General features: G+C 38.2%; 1 protein-coding gene across 1 annotated transcript in view; it reads right to left on the bottom strand.

Moving 5' to 3' along the window:
• Positions 1–15162, bottom strand: part of TASOR2 (transcription activation suppressor family member 2) — a 104604-nt gene that overhangs the window by 18059 nt on the left and 71383 nt on the right. Inside the window, 3 exon segments of the mRNA XM_036760699.1 lie at positions 1423–5271; positions 9335–9692; positions 10882–11776. Of these exon segments, the coding sequence (XP_036616594.1) occupies positions 1423–5271; positions 9335–9692; positions 10882–11776 (5102 nt within the window).

The raw sequence follows: 15162 nt of genomic DNA, 5'->3' as shown, positions 1-15162 counted from the left end.
TGACTTAAAAAAAATGAAAATAAAATTCTAAACACAAGCAGATAAAATTCTTAAAACTAAAGACAGAAAACAAATCTCCACATGAAAATAGCTAATGAATGAATCAAGGTTCTATTAATGCTTCTATTTCACTGATAGTCTTTTGTTTGCATATCAATTCCTATTCTTGCCCAATTCCACTCAAGTGGCACAATGGCTTAAGATATAAAACCAAAAACGAGGGAAAAAAAAAAAGGAAGTAGTCCCTCACTAAACTGAGGAGATCCTCTATGGAACATGTATGGCGAAACATTCACTCAAGTCACATAGAATAAGAAAAGCATGAAGGGAATGGCAACCTATATTATCAAAAGGATAATACAGACAAATGAAATCATGGATGATGCAAAGTTCCAAAGTCCTGGTTAAGTTTGAATGTCTGATATGTGAAAAAACCAAACATAGAATTTACTTAGGGTTATTAATGGATTTAACAAAAGCAGAATCTTTTAAACAGAATTGTAAACAAGACCCTGATTTACCTAATTATTCTTTCCATATTAACCAGTACAATATCTAGCAATGTCAAATGTGGCATAATCAATTTTAAGTAATGAATCTAATAAAACATCCAGAAACGGGTCTCATAAAATAAAAATATTTAACAATTCTCACTCCTTTCCAAATCTTATACAGACAAATCTGCTCTGCTTTAAACTAATGCTTTCTAATCAAAGAAGTATATTGTGTATACCTAACACAGCAGTAAAGAAATTCTTAAGAAGGCTAAGGTTAGTAAATTAAATGGGAAATCTGGATTGCTTTCTAGTTCTTCCTAAAGTCAAATCTTCACAAGATGGATACATTATTTGGCTACAAATATTCAAAGAATAAATGCATTCAATACAGGTCAAAGAAAACAGTATTTCCAGAATACAAGAAAAAACAAAATTCAAATTAAAATTGAAAAGTAATGGCAAACATGAGCAATTCTCATTTAACTGTATTAATATTAGATTGTGAGCTCTTTTAAGGCAGAGAATGCCTCTTGCCTCTTTTTGGCACAGCACATGGCATGTACTAGATACAACAGAGCAACACATCCACACAGATTAAATAATCCAAAAGTCACTTCTATTTGGCTCTGGAACTTTTAAAGTTATATTTGGATATGAATTAGTCAAACTGATGATGCCAGATTCTATTTATTTTCATCCCTGGTTTGGACATATCAAGAATCTTCTAACAGCAATACAAATAGCAGTATAACCAGAAACCACAGGTTCTAGAAGAAAAAGCCAACTGTACTACCTAAAATGAGTTAAATAATTTGGAATATGTGAAGTTTATACACTACTTAACAGTATGATTCAAACCAAGAATGCTGAGCATTAAAAAATAACCAAAGTAAAGGAAAAATATAAGAAAAAGTTGATGCCTTACCCTTGTTCTGATAAAGAATGAACTATCTTCTGTTTCAACCAGGTAGAACAGGAAGGTGCTTTTACATGCCTCTTTTATAACGCTTTTCAGTTTGACATGCAAACTGGAACACAAATCTGTAATCATGTGTTCATAGGAAGCCATTCTCCTTGGGAAAGATGATATCTTAGGGGATGTAGCCTTTTCAGAGGTAACACTCATATCATTAGCTTGGTAGTTCCTTTGGCTATTATTAAGCATCACCTTATTGAATTCAGCATATTCACTAAGAATGAGTGAAATGTCATTCCGAGATTCTTTCAGCTTCCTATCATATTTCAACTTATTGAGGTGCAAAGAAGTGGCTGGATCTCTCTCATTATTTGGAATAGCTCTACTCTGGCTACCCCTGTCTTGCCTGGAAGAGGAAAGACTGTTAAGGTCACTATGCTTTTGATTTTTTTTGTGACAGTCTGAGGTATGTTGTCTTGGTTCTGAGTGCATAATTGTTACCAGCAGTGGACTTCTGCTCCTGGAGGTTGGATGTATAACTGGAGTCTCAGTTACTTTTGTCAAGGGAAAAACTCCAACAGTTTTCTGGACATGTGATTCCTTTGGCAAAGGACTGGAATTAGTACCAGAAAGCTGAGATTTCCCATTCTTTACCATTTGTTTTAGCTTATGTGCAAACCGCAGATATTCTAGATCCAAAGTATTCTGGGTTGGATCATCTGCCACCTGCCAGGTACTTGTCCAAGAGCTGATCAAGCCACACCGAGCTGTAACACAAGGGTGCTGCTTTAGGTTATGTAAAGTCCTAGTGGTGTCTTTGAGCTTCTTAGTTACAGTAAAATTAGTGTAAGTCCTGGGGGTGCCGTTAGGATCTCGGATTTTAATGTAAAAGGGTACATACTTATCCCCTTTCTTTAATCCAGTTGAACAGCTTCTTTGCTGGGCACTTTCATCTGCCACTGCACTTTTATGAGAATAATTCCAGCTCTCAATGTCACTACTTGTTGTGACAGTCCTATTATTCATCAGAGTATCATAATTAGTTATGGTAGCTTCTTCAACTTCGTTGGCATGACTGGTTCTCAAGGGACAAGAATCTTCGGACTGCAACTGGGAGTGTTTAATATCCCCAAAACATTCTTGGTCAGATTCTCCAGAAAGTGATTCATAATAAATTTCAGTGTTCAAATTCGTATCTATATTTCTATCAGGGGATTTCATATCTTTCTCAGTTCCAGTCTCCTCTATGGAATTCTCATCTTCTACAAGCTCTCCAGAGGCTTCCCAAGGTTTTTGAATAGCTAAAGCAGCATGTTCTTCCTCCATGTTTTTGGCTATGTTTGCCACATTTTGGTATGTACCACTGCATGCCATGTTAGATTCTTTGGTGGCAAAAATGCCATTTGACTGATCTTTTGTTTCACATACTGAAACTTCCTGATGAATCTGTGTTTTTCCCTCCCCTTTTGACAGTGATGTGAGGCTTGACCCAAGGCTAGTTCCTTTTAAATTGATGGACTCTTCATGCAAAGTGGAAATAACTTCATCATTTTTTAGACTATTGACCATTGAAATTCCATGCTCTTGAAACTTCTCTTCATTTAGTTGTCCTGATCTACTTTGATGTGAAGTATCATCCACGGAAATACAAACATTTGGGTTCTTTGAGGGTGAATACATCTGTATAAAATCAGATTGATCAACTGAAGTCGAATTCAGAGTTTTATTATGTAAATAATCATATTCATCTTGCCCACGTAAATCCTTCCTGCTGTTCAAAGGGCTACTCTTGTGGTCCAATGAATTACTTGTCAGATCAGATTCAGCTGAAGAATGGATTTGCTCAGCTACAGACCTATTTTCTATCAACTTCCTAAGACAAAGTGGAGCTTTGTGGGTGTCCAAAACAGTATGTGTTAAGTCCAAACTTTTGTTTTCCTCACTAGTTTGTTGCAAAAGATTATCTGATCTTTCCAATTCTTGAAAAGAAGTCTTGTAGTCCTCACACTTAGCAACCGAAGTGGTCTGGTTTAATGCTGTATCAGAACACTGAAAATTTCCTGGGAAAAATCTAGCATCATCATACTTATTTTGGACCACAGGGTCTTCAACTGCTCTCCTGTGAAGGAGTAAGTGACTTTCTTTTTGTTCTGTATAATCAATTAAGGGCAAAGCCATTTCAGTAGAAAGCTTTGTTGGTTTCCCATGTGTTGTAGCAGGTTTTCCTCCTGGTAAAATATGACTAGCAGATGCACTATCTTCTTCTGAAGATAAATCTATTGACTGAATCTGGGTGGCTTTACTAACTTCTTTAGATATTGCACTGTGGAGTTCTAACATCTGAAGAGGAATATCCTGAGATAGTGGTGTTTCTTTAGATGGCACTTGATCATCAGGAATTGAAGCTGGTGACACTGGCTCAATTAAGGCACCATCAAAGGGTGAGTTAGAGATAATATTAACTTCCTGTCCAATCTCAAGTGCACATGATTCCTTAGCAACTACTAAAGTAACTGGATCTATAGCATCTCTTTTACATTCTTTATTTTCTAATGGTTTCTGCAACGCTGCAGTATGAAGTGAGGAATAGTCAGAAGAATTGGTTCCTCTATTTTTGGGGAAAGTTGTGTTTACTGGCTCAATTATTTCTTCAGCTACAACTTGAAGTTCTACATTCTCTAATGGAACAGCCTGAATCTGCATAATTTCATCAGATTGTGCCTGGTCTCGAGGACTTGTAGGTGGTGATATCGTTAGTGCTACTTCAATATCTGAATCATCTGATAATTCTATGCTGACTGCCTCTCTGCCCAAAGATAAGCAAGTTTCTTTGGTAAATGCTAAGTTAACAGATTCAAAATTCATCCTTTCACTGTTCAAGCCACTCTCATTTGTCTCCTTTCCTAAAGGATAGTTTAATTTAGAAGCTCTTGATGGAATATAACCAGCTGAAGCAGTCTGCTTGTTTTCCAAGGGGGCAAAAGTAGGTGTTAAAACTATTTCTTCAACCTGGGATGATTCTATAACCTCTTCAGACGATATGCTATAGAGCCCTGGAGTCTGTAGAAAGGTGTCCTGAGGTAGTTTTGTTTCATCAGAGGTTGCCTGATCACCAGAACTTACAACTGATGAGACTGCCTCAATTAACATCGTACTTGATGGTGATGTTGACAGTGGAATGGGAACTTCTTTCTGAAGTGAGCCAGTTTCCTTAGCAAGAGTCTCTCTAGTAACAGAAGAGGTACAGAGATATTTAGTTCCTGTTGATACATTTGCTGCCATAGATGGAATGTCTTGGAGATCCTGATTTGCCGATGAAGCACCTTGTGCTTGGGCTATTTCACGGAAGGGGATTTGTTGTCTAAGACTTTCAACAGGTGATACTTTTTTAACTAATTGTCTATCAGAGTCTGGTATTTTAGCAGCTCCACTTGCAAATCCTGTTTCCACAGGCAGACAGGCATTTTTCTCAAAAGTGAAAGTAATTGGTTCCAAATTGATCATTACATATTCCAAATCGCCATCTTTGTTTTCTAATGACTCCTGACTCTCTGTCATTTTGTTTCTGGTGCTGCTATGCTCTGGATTGTTCTGTAAAGTATTTGCTTTTGTGCCTAGTGCTTCATAGGCAGAGTCATCTCTGTCTTCTAACGCTCTGTTCATAGAAGTTCCACAGATCATTGTCTGATCGTTGATTCCATTTTGAGATACTGCCCTTAAGTTAGCAGCTTTCTGTGAATTTTCATTTTCATCAGCAACAGAAGGTTCTCTAGTTTGAGTACTTGCATTACTAGAAAGCACAATATTAGGCGTCTCTATATTACTTGGTAATTCCTGTTCCACTCTTTTTCGAATTACCTGAAAAGACAAAAGTTCAGCGTTTAGTATGCCAAACATAAAAAGTTTTTATCTGTTTATGTGTTAAACCAGTAAAATGTAAAAGCTGCTTGCAGGCAGAGGCAGCTTAATCTTTGTCTTTTTCCTAGCACCTAACACAACAGCATAAATTAGGTGTTTTATAAATGTTTGCTGGAAAGTGGATGACCATTAATTGGGAAGTGTCTGAAATAACTATGGCATATGAATGTAATGGAATATCATTATGCAGTAAGAAACAACAAATATGAGGTATCCAGAGACACATGGGAGACGTCTTAATAGTGAACCAGGGTGAAATAAGCAGAACAATATAAACAATGACTACACCACACTATAAACTGTGTAGATCCCGAAAAAGGAAGCTGAATTGTGAGTAACTGACAGATAAAAAATCATACCTCCCTTTTCATGACAGAGAGGTGGAGGACTACTAGGATGAAATGCTGCATTCACTGTCGGATGCAGTCATTGTACTGGAAATTTTTGTTTAATTGTTTTCTTTGCCATGATAGGATCTGGTAATCCTGTTGGTGGTGGGAAGGAGAAGAGGAGTCCAGAAATGACTTTCGTGTAATGACAAAAGATATCTAGAAAATTTGTATTTAAAAATGTTTGTCACCATCTGCCTGCTCTACTTCTGCTCATATACTGCTGAACAGAGATGGAGAAAGTTACATGACTTTGCTGCCTAGGCACATTATAATTCATAATACCCAATTTCAACTGGGTCCTCATTTCGGCAAAGCAATTCTTTTACTCCTCCCTAATTTAATTAATTCCCTATTTCATTCTCCATAGAAGTTATTCCAAACCTCTTCTTTTCCCCCACCTTCTTAGCCAACAACCTATTGCTTTAGTGAAAAATTTAAGGTCTTTCACTCTGAGCTCTTTCTTATTATCCCTTTTTGCCCTGGTATCAGCACCTCCCATATTCTCCTCCTGATAATAACATGGCCCTTCTCTTTGCAAAGGTCAATGCCTCTACATGTTCTCTTGATCCTAACTCCTCCCATTTTCTTCAGCCAACTGTTCACTCAACTGCCCTTTTTCGAATCCTCAACTTCTCCTAATCTAATGGTTTCTTCCTTTCTACCTTCAAACATAGCAAAGTCTCTCTCACTCTTAAAAAATCTGCACCAGACCCTAAGATCCCCTTGAGCTCTCTTACACACACACCACGTGCGCGCGCGCGCGCACACACACACACACACACACCCCCTATTTACTCCTTATTCTCATCCTAGAAAAAAGCTATCCACTCAGTACTTTAACTTGGACCTTATCACTTACTCAACCCTTTGAAAATCTGGCTTTTAACCTTGTCACTCAACTGAAACTACTCCCTCCAAAATTACCAAAGATCTTTCCATTGCCAAATCTGAGGAGATCTCTCTTTTCTCGGTCTTTATCTTTCTCAACCTCTTTGCTATATTGGTCATTTTCTTGGGATTTTTGTGACTCTCTCATGGTTGTCCCCCAATCTCTCCAGCTACGCCTTTTCAGTCTCCTCTGATGGCTCATCACACATATCACAAACCAGAAACTCTGTCTGGGGCTCTCTTATGTCTTTTTTAAAAAAACATTCATTTTGTTAAAATTTGAGTTCCATTCCCACCTCAAAAAAAAAAAAATTTGAGTTCCAAACTCTCTCCCTCTCTTTCTGGCCCCTTTGCCATCCATTCAGAAGGCAAGAAATGCATCATTATACATATGAAGTTATGCAAAACGTATTTCTATATTAGCCATGTTCCCCACCCCAACCCCCCCAAAAAGGCAAGAAAAAGTGTTGCAGTTTGCACTTAACAGTTCATCAGTTCTCTCTCTGGATCTCTGGTGGACAGCATTTTTTATCATGAGTCCTTCAGAATTATTGTGGATCACTGTATTAATAAGGGTAGCCAAGTATTTCAAAGTTGATCATCATTACAATATTGCTGTTATTGTTCTGCTAGTTCTGCTCACTTCCCTTTGCATCAGTTCATATAAGTCTTCCCAGGTCTTTCTGTACCCATCACTGCATCATTTCTTATGGCACAATAATATTCCTTCACAATCACACATCACAGCTTGTTAAGCCATTCCCCAACTGACAGGGCACTGTCTTTTCTCTCTACACTCTTGTCCTTTCTGATCTCATCAACTCTCTTGGGTTTAATGATCATCTCCATGAAGAAGAGCTGTATAATCAGCCCTAGTCGTTCCCCTGAGGTTTAGTCCCAATCACCATCTGCCTACTGGATATTTTAAACTGAGTGTTCTGCAGACATCTGAAACTCAACATATCCAAAACACAGAAGTAATTATTGTTGGAGTGATTTTTGTTTGTTTTACCATTTTACATTAAAATCTGAGATCTCCTCGGCACTCCCAAGACATATAGTAATTTTACTACAACTAAGAAGCTCAAAGACACCACTAGGATCTCATATTACCTGAAGAGGCACCCCAGTTTATAAGTTTGATGTAGCTTGATCAGCTCCTGGACAAGTCCCTGTGGCAGTTTAATCTCCTCTTCTCCTTCCGTTTTCTGACTTGTTACTGCCCTGCTCCATCTCATCTCACATGCTTTATGACAATGCTCTTGTACCACCTCATTTTTTAAAACAGATTAACTATAAAGCTTCTGAAATGGCTAAATATTTTTAAAGCACTTTAGTGAATTAAGTACATGACTAGAAATCCAAACCCTCATCAAGCCTGGCTTCTGCTTGGTCGAGTCTCTCCATACCTCATTGTAAACATCTGCAGAATGAGGCACAGTGACAGAAGAATTAATTACTCAAGAATACTGTCAGCACTATGTCACTCAGTTGTTGCAGTTGTGTCTGACTCCTCATGATCCCTCTTGGGGTTTTCTTGGCAAAGATAATGTAGGGATTTACCACTTCCTTCTCCAGCTCATTTTACAGGTGATAAATTGAGGCAAACAGGGTTAAGTGACTTGCCCAGGGTCACACAGACATATAAGTGTCTTCAGGCCAGATCTGAATGCAGGAAGATGAGTCTTCCTAACTCCAAGCATGGCACTCTGTCCACCATGACACCTAACTGCCCTATAGTGTTACACCAAACAAAATAACAACTTCCTCATAAGCACATACTTTTTCTATTCTCCAATTCTCCTCCTGACCGCCAACCATCATGTTAAAAATTTCTTCTGACAACGGTTAATGAATGATACATGCCCCTTAATGAAGAATGTTTTTGAATCAGTCCATTATAAGATATACTCTGAAATCCAACTGCAGACATAAAGAGGGCTTACTTATCTATATTCCTAGTTCCTCTAAGATGCACATCCTAGGAGGACTGTAACAGAAGAGCTCTAATGCACGTCACTCAACATCCTAAAGGGTGCTAGAGCTATGGATTTTAAAAAGGCAGCTACCTTTGTCACTTTCAGAATACTGTTACAACTTTCATATTTATGCCACTTAGGGCCCTGGATCCCTGGTACTAAAGAACAGGTAGGCAGGGGAATTATTTTCTATATCAGAAGAATTATTCCATGTGGACCTATTGACTAGGTCTTAAAAATTCAAGAATCTTTTTTTCCGTTCCAACTATTTCTTTCCTATCTCAAACGAGCAATTTTTTCTCAAGTACATAGTTAGGTTAAGACTTAGCTCTTTCTTCTATTCATCAATAGTACCTCATAAATTTTATAGAAAACTATTCTTCACACCCAAAGCTTTACAAAAACTGTTTTCCTCTTACACTTTGTTATATAAGTGTGAGTATCAGGTCTTACAAACTAATCTAATGCTATCTACTAAATGTCATTTCTTTTTTTTTTTTTTTTTTTGTGTGTGTGTTTTTTTGGGGGGGGGGCAGGGCAATTGGGGTTAAGTGACTTGCCCAAGGTCACACAGCTAGTACATATGTCAAGTGTCTGAGGCTGGATTTGAACTCAGGTCCTCCTGACTTCAAGTCCAGTGCTCTACTCACTGCGCCACCTAGCTGCCCCGTAAATGTCATTTCTATTTAACAAAATAATGAAAACTACCCCCAAAAGAACATCATTTGTTTTCTCCAGTCCTACCTCATTATTAGAAGAACAGATAGTGCTCTGGAATTCTGGGGTATCCTGATGGGCCTCCCCTGCTAAAGTAGCTCTGTCTTCCAAGCCACTTGTGGATGGCTTGATGTTGTTGGTACAGGCCAATAATACTCCAGCGGTAGAACTACTTGAAGGCCAACTGGACTCCAATGGAGAATCGCTGAAATCCAAGGGATCCAAAGTGCTATTTATAGAAACGTATTTCGCTGGATTGCTATGCTCTACTACTTTTCGAGCTGAGGGTATGACTTTGTTTTGATTGCTGTAAAACAGGGCTACCCACATATGAAGAATAAGCTTCACTTCTTCTACATTATCTGGTACATCAGTATTCCAGGGTCTGAAGAGATCAAAGAGGAAAAAAAGTCATACTGAACCACTGAAAGTAGCTTTTGGTGAACGTTATAACGAGCAGAAGGTGTTCATTATTGAAGATATAACCATTTAAAAATATACAAAGTATGAAGCAGCAATTAAAGGGAAAAACTGAGATGTTGGCTTAACAAACTATTAATATTAAAGGACTTGAGCTACTACTGTACACAAATACCGATTTCCTGCAGTAAGTCTCTTTCATGTGTGGAGAGCTGCCCTCACTGAGTTAAAATTCTAGTTCAACTACTTCTACTTAAAACCATGGGCAACTGGTTTAACTTCTATGAGCTTTAATTCCTCATCTGTAAAAGGACAGGGTTGGGCTAGATATGTGTTACAGATGTTTCCAGCTCTAACTAACTCCTCCACCCCATTCTAGTCATTGTTTTGTCAATTCAAATGTACCACATCCATTTTTGTGTGTCTCTTCCCATAAGAAAAAGGAAAAACAGGAATGGCAAAAAAGAATCCCCCTTGACAAACCCTTCACCTTCCAAACTCTCCCTAAAAAACGTAAACTTGGCGTGGGGTGCTGTACTTCTGATATTAAGAGATTAACAAAACCAGAACCCAGAAAAACACGAAATCCAAACTCAAATATGAAGTCCTTCTTAATACTCATACTAAGAACTAAAGACACAGTTTATATATGTCCTTCTGGAACAGGTAAGATGTGCAGATTACCTTTGTATATGAAATTATTCTTTTACCAAATCTAGCTTTATATTTAAAAAAAGAGAGATGAAAATTATTCTTAACTTAAACATTGAGGGTGTTCTTCCAATATTATAGTTTAAAAACACAATTTAAAAAGCCTTATTCTTTGATGTAAGACCTTTAAAATTTTAATGAATTTTAATGAAAAACACTGGTGCCCTCAAAATCTAATGGAGATAATTAAAGTCCTCATTATGCCTAAATGATTCATTTGTTAAATGATTTCTTCAGAGCTAGTGGAAGCCATGGGTAGAAGAAGAACTACTATTCCCATGTCTAAAATGTGTCTTGTTAAGTCTAGTTAAGACACTACCACATCAGTACTTATAACTATGGTTTTCCCCTTCCTCAACAGGAATCCAAGGAATAGAAACTCCTTTGTAGAAATTTACTTTAATGGAAACATTATACCAAAATCAAGTTTCATTCATACTTACCCATGTAAAGCTCGTATTACAGTTTTCTCCAGTGGGTTATTAGTATATTTACTATCTAAGCTGAAGACATATTCTGTTTCACACTTACAAGTAACCTTTAAGGAGTCATCACAGCTAAATACTGTGTGAGAATGACAAAAATCTTCTTTTAAGTTGGAAGGCAACAATCGACTCTTATGTTTTATGATTGGATCCAGCAAAAGCTTTTGAACAGGTGGAGTGTTATGCTGATGCCGAAATGGCATCACTTTGCCCACTGGAGTCCCTGCCTCAGGGCCTTTTGTGCCATTCTTTGCAAAGGTAGGACCTTGTGTTCCACGCTGTTGCAGATGTTTCTTTGAATGTTCAGCAGAGAGTAAGGCATAAGAATGTTCTATGGCAATAAAAGAGCTAGTGCTATTGCTTTCGTCTGAAGATTCTAGAGTCTCTTTAGGAAGTGCTTCCTGGGTCACAGATATTTGACTATACTGAGTCAAACTTTTTTCACTCTGGCTGTCAGGTAAATTTGTCCTTGAATCAGTTTGTTCATAAGATGGCTTGGATAGTTCAAGAGAATACAATGCACATCTTTGGTTTTTAGCCAGCCGGTGATATTCATGATCGTAAGTACCTTGCAAAGGATTTTCTTTACAGAACAAAATATTGTTTTGCGTCAAGTCAGAGGAGGAAGACAGATCTCTGTGAACAGATGATGAGGTGGTAGAGGTAGCAGAGCTTAGAGCTAGATCAGCCAACATATTTAGGGCTTGGGAGTCAAAGTGACCAATGCAGTTTTCTTGAAGATCTGACTGAACAACAGCAGGGCTTCCAAGTTGAATTGTATTCTCAATACGTTCATCATCTTGGTTATTTGACAGAATTTTAATTGGTGGCTGGGAAGGAATCTCTCTTTTGGCTAAAGCATAAAAAAAAGAGACAGTATTTGATGTGAATGAAATTAAGTGTGCTGTCATATAATTGCTTATGAAAAATTACTTTTATTTCATTATACATTATCCATCACCAGTCCTTCCCAGTGGGGTAAAACCTTACAGAGCTTGTACTGTGCTGGCATAATTGTTAAGAAATTATAGTTAAATTCCACACTTCTATAGGACTTTAGAGAATTTCACTGGAATAAATGAAAAATTACTAAATATATCTACCAAGAAAAATCTCTATTAATAGTATTACACATTTGTATAAAATTTTTAAATATTTCATTTGTTAAACAAATTTCTAGGTATGTGAAACTAATTTACTTAAAGTATCTCCATTCATTCAAATCTTTATTAATTGAATAATTGATTTATTAATTGATTGATTAATCTACAAGTATTTATTAAGCTTTTATTATATGGTAAGCACTGAGGATGCAAAGAAAAATAGTGAGCCAGTCACTGATCACAAGGAGATTACATTCTAATGAGGATACAATGTATATAGTGTGAGTATATCTATATATCCATATACACATAAATATGTACATGAGTATATGTATACTCCAAATAAATAAAAAGGAGCTTGGAAGGAAGGGAATGACTAGGCGGAGGACTCAGGAAAGTTGTCATGAGAAGGTGGTGCCTGAATTAAGTACAGAAGGAAGTGAGGAATTCTGAGACAAAGTTGAAGAGAGAGTGCATTAAAGACTTGGGGAACGGCCAGTGCAAAGCCTTGGAAATGAGAGATGGGGAGTGCTACCTGCGAGGAACGACAAGGCAGGTTTGGCTAAACTACAGAGTTCAAGAAAGGAAATAGTGTGAAGCATCAGAATGGGTGTTCGGGTTATGAAGGGCATTAAAACACAAAGTTTATATTTTAACCTAGAAGTAATAGGGGAACATTGGTGTTTACCAAATAGGCAAATGACATGGTCAGACTTCTGTTTAAGGAAATCAAAGCTTTGACAGCTGAGAAGATTAAGATTAGAGTGGAAAGGGAGTACAATTTGGAGACAAGTGTAATTGTCTAGAAAAGAGGCGACGAGAGCCTGAACTAAGGTGATGACTGTGTGAGTAATGAGGACAAGGATGTGAGAGATATAGCAGAAGTAGAAATGGCAAAAGACTTGGCAACTGGCTAGATACATGGTGTTCAAGGAAATGAGGATTCCACAATAAGAGGTTATGGACCCAGGAAACTGGGAAGATAATGATATCCTTGAAAGAAGTAGGGAAGTTCAGAAGAAGAATGGATTTGGGGGCAGAGAAGAGAAAGAAGCTAAGTTACATTCAGTATACATAGATTTTGAGATGTCTATGGGATAGACAATTTGAAACATCCAAAAAGGAGCCAGTATAGTTCTAGAGAGAGACTGGGGTTAGATATGTAGATTTGAGAGTCATCTGCATACAGGTAATAATAAAAACCATGTTAGTTGATGAAGTCATCAAATGAGATAGAAAAAAGAAAACAGGGCCCAGGACAGAGTCTTAGGGAACACCCATAGTTTGGGGTTTGATGATAATCTGACTGAGAAGGAACAGTCACAAAGAATCAATAAAGAGTAGTATCATGAAACTGAGAAGAGTCAACAGCAGTGTCAAATGCTAAAGAGAGGCCAAGAAAGAGGAGAAGAAACCCCAGAATGGGCAATTAAGAGATCACTGATAGGGGTGGAGCCAAGATGGCAGCTGGAAAGCAGGGACTTGCCTAAAGCTCTCCCACAGGTCCTTCCAAACACCTATAAAAAATGGCTTTGAACAAATTCTAGAGCTGCAGAACCCACAAAATAGCAGAGGGAAGCAGGGCTCTAGCCCAGGACAGCCTGGATGGCCACAGGGTAAGGTCTACCGCACAGAACTGGGAGTGGAGTAGAGCAGAGTCTAGCATGGGCCGCGCCTGGACCAACCAGACCAGGAGCCGGGAGGAACAGGCCCCTAGCACCCTGAATCAGTGAGCTGTGGCAGTTACCAGACTTCTCAAACCACAAACGCCAAAGACAACAGAGCAGGTTACTGGGAAAAGCTGCTGGGACAGAGTAAAAGGAGTTTGCGGTTCAGCCACCCCCACAGGGGCAGCAGAGGAGGCGTAGCTACAGAACTACAGCTGCAGTTGCTTCTGGTCCCAGGCCACCCTGGTGGGAGGAATTAAGCAGCAGATTACAGCAGGAGTGCAGAGCCTGCTTGGATCTGAGTTGTGGTCCAAGTTGGTGGTTCTTGGGAGAGGAGGAGCACTGGTGTTGCAGAGCCTGCTGTGCAGAAATAGCTCTGAAAACAACAGAACAGCCCCTCAAGCTTGGAACAAAGTACTCTATACTCTACAAGCAGTCATACCCCCATGAAAAACTCAAGGCTCAAGTAAGTTGTCTGGGAACATGGCCAGACAGTGAAAACGGACTCAGATTCAGACTCACACTTTGGAATCTTTCTTTGACAACAAAGAAGACCAAAACATACAGCCAGAAGAAGTCAACAAAGTCAAAGAGCCTACATCAAAAGCCTCCAAGAAAAACATGAACTGGTCTCAGGCCATGAAAGAGCTCAAAAAGGATTTGGAAAAGCAAGTTAGAGAAGTAGAGGAAAAATTGGGAAGAGAAATGAGAATGAGAGAAAACCATGAAAAACAAGTCAATGACTTGCTAAAGGAGACTCAAAAATACTGAAGAAAATAACACCTTAAAAAATAGACTAACCCAAATGGCAAAAGAGTTCCAAAAAGCCAATGAGGAGATGAATGCCTTAAAAGACAGAATTAGCCAGATGGAAAAGGAGGTCCAAAAGACCACTGAAGAAAATACTATCTTAAAAATTAGATTGGAGCAAGTGGAAGCTAGTGACTTGATAAGAAATCAAGATATTATAAAACAGAACCAAAGGAATGGAAAAATGGAAGACAATGTAAAATATCTCATTGGAAAAACCACTGACCTGGAAAATAGATCCAGGAGAGATAATTTAAAAATTACTGAACTACCTGAAAGCCATGATCAAAAAAACAGCCTAAATATCATCTTTCAAGAAATTATCAAGGAGAACTGCCCTGATATTCCAGAGCGAGAGGGTAAAACAGAAACTGAAAGAATCCACAGTCAGCCTCCTCAAAAAGATCCCAAAAAGAAAACTCCTAGCAATATTGTTGCCAAATTCCAGAGCTCCCATATCAAGGAGAAAATACTGCAAGCAGCCAGAAAGAAACAATTTGAGTATTGTGGAAACACAATCAGGATAACACAAGATCCAGCAGCTTCTTCATTAAGGGATCAAAGAGCTTGCAATATGATATTCCTGAGGTCAATGGAGCTAGGATTAAAACCAAGAATCACCTACCCAGCAAAACTGAGTATCATGCTCCAAGGCAAAA

Source organism: Trichosurus vulpecula, chromosome 5, assembly GCF_011100635.1.
Source record: "Trichosurus vulpecula isolate mTriVul1 chromosome 5, mTriVul1.pri, whole genome shotgun sequence".
Taxonomy (NCBI): domain Eukaryota; kingdom Metazoa; phylum Chordata; class Mammalia; order Diprotodontia; family Phalangeridae; genus Trichosurus; species Trichosurus vulpecula.
Note: the sequence above shows the minus strand (reverse complement) of the source record. Positions and strands in the feature narration are given on the sequence as shown.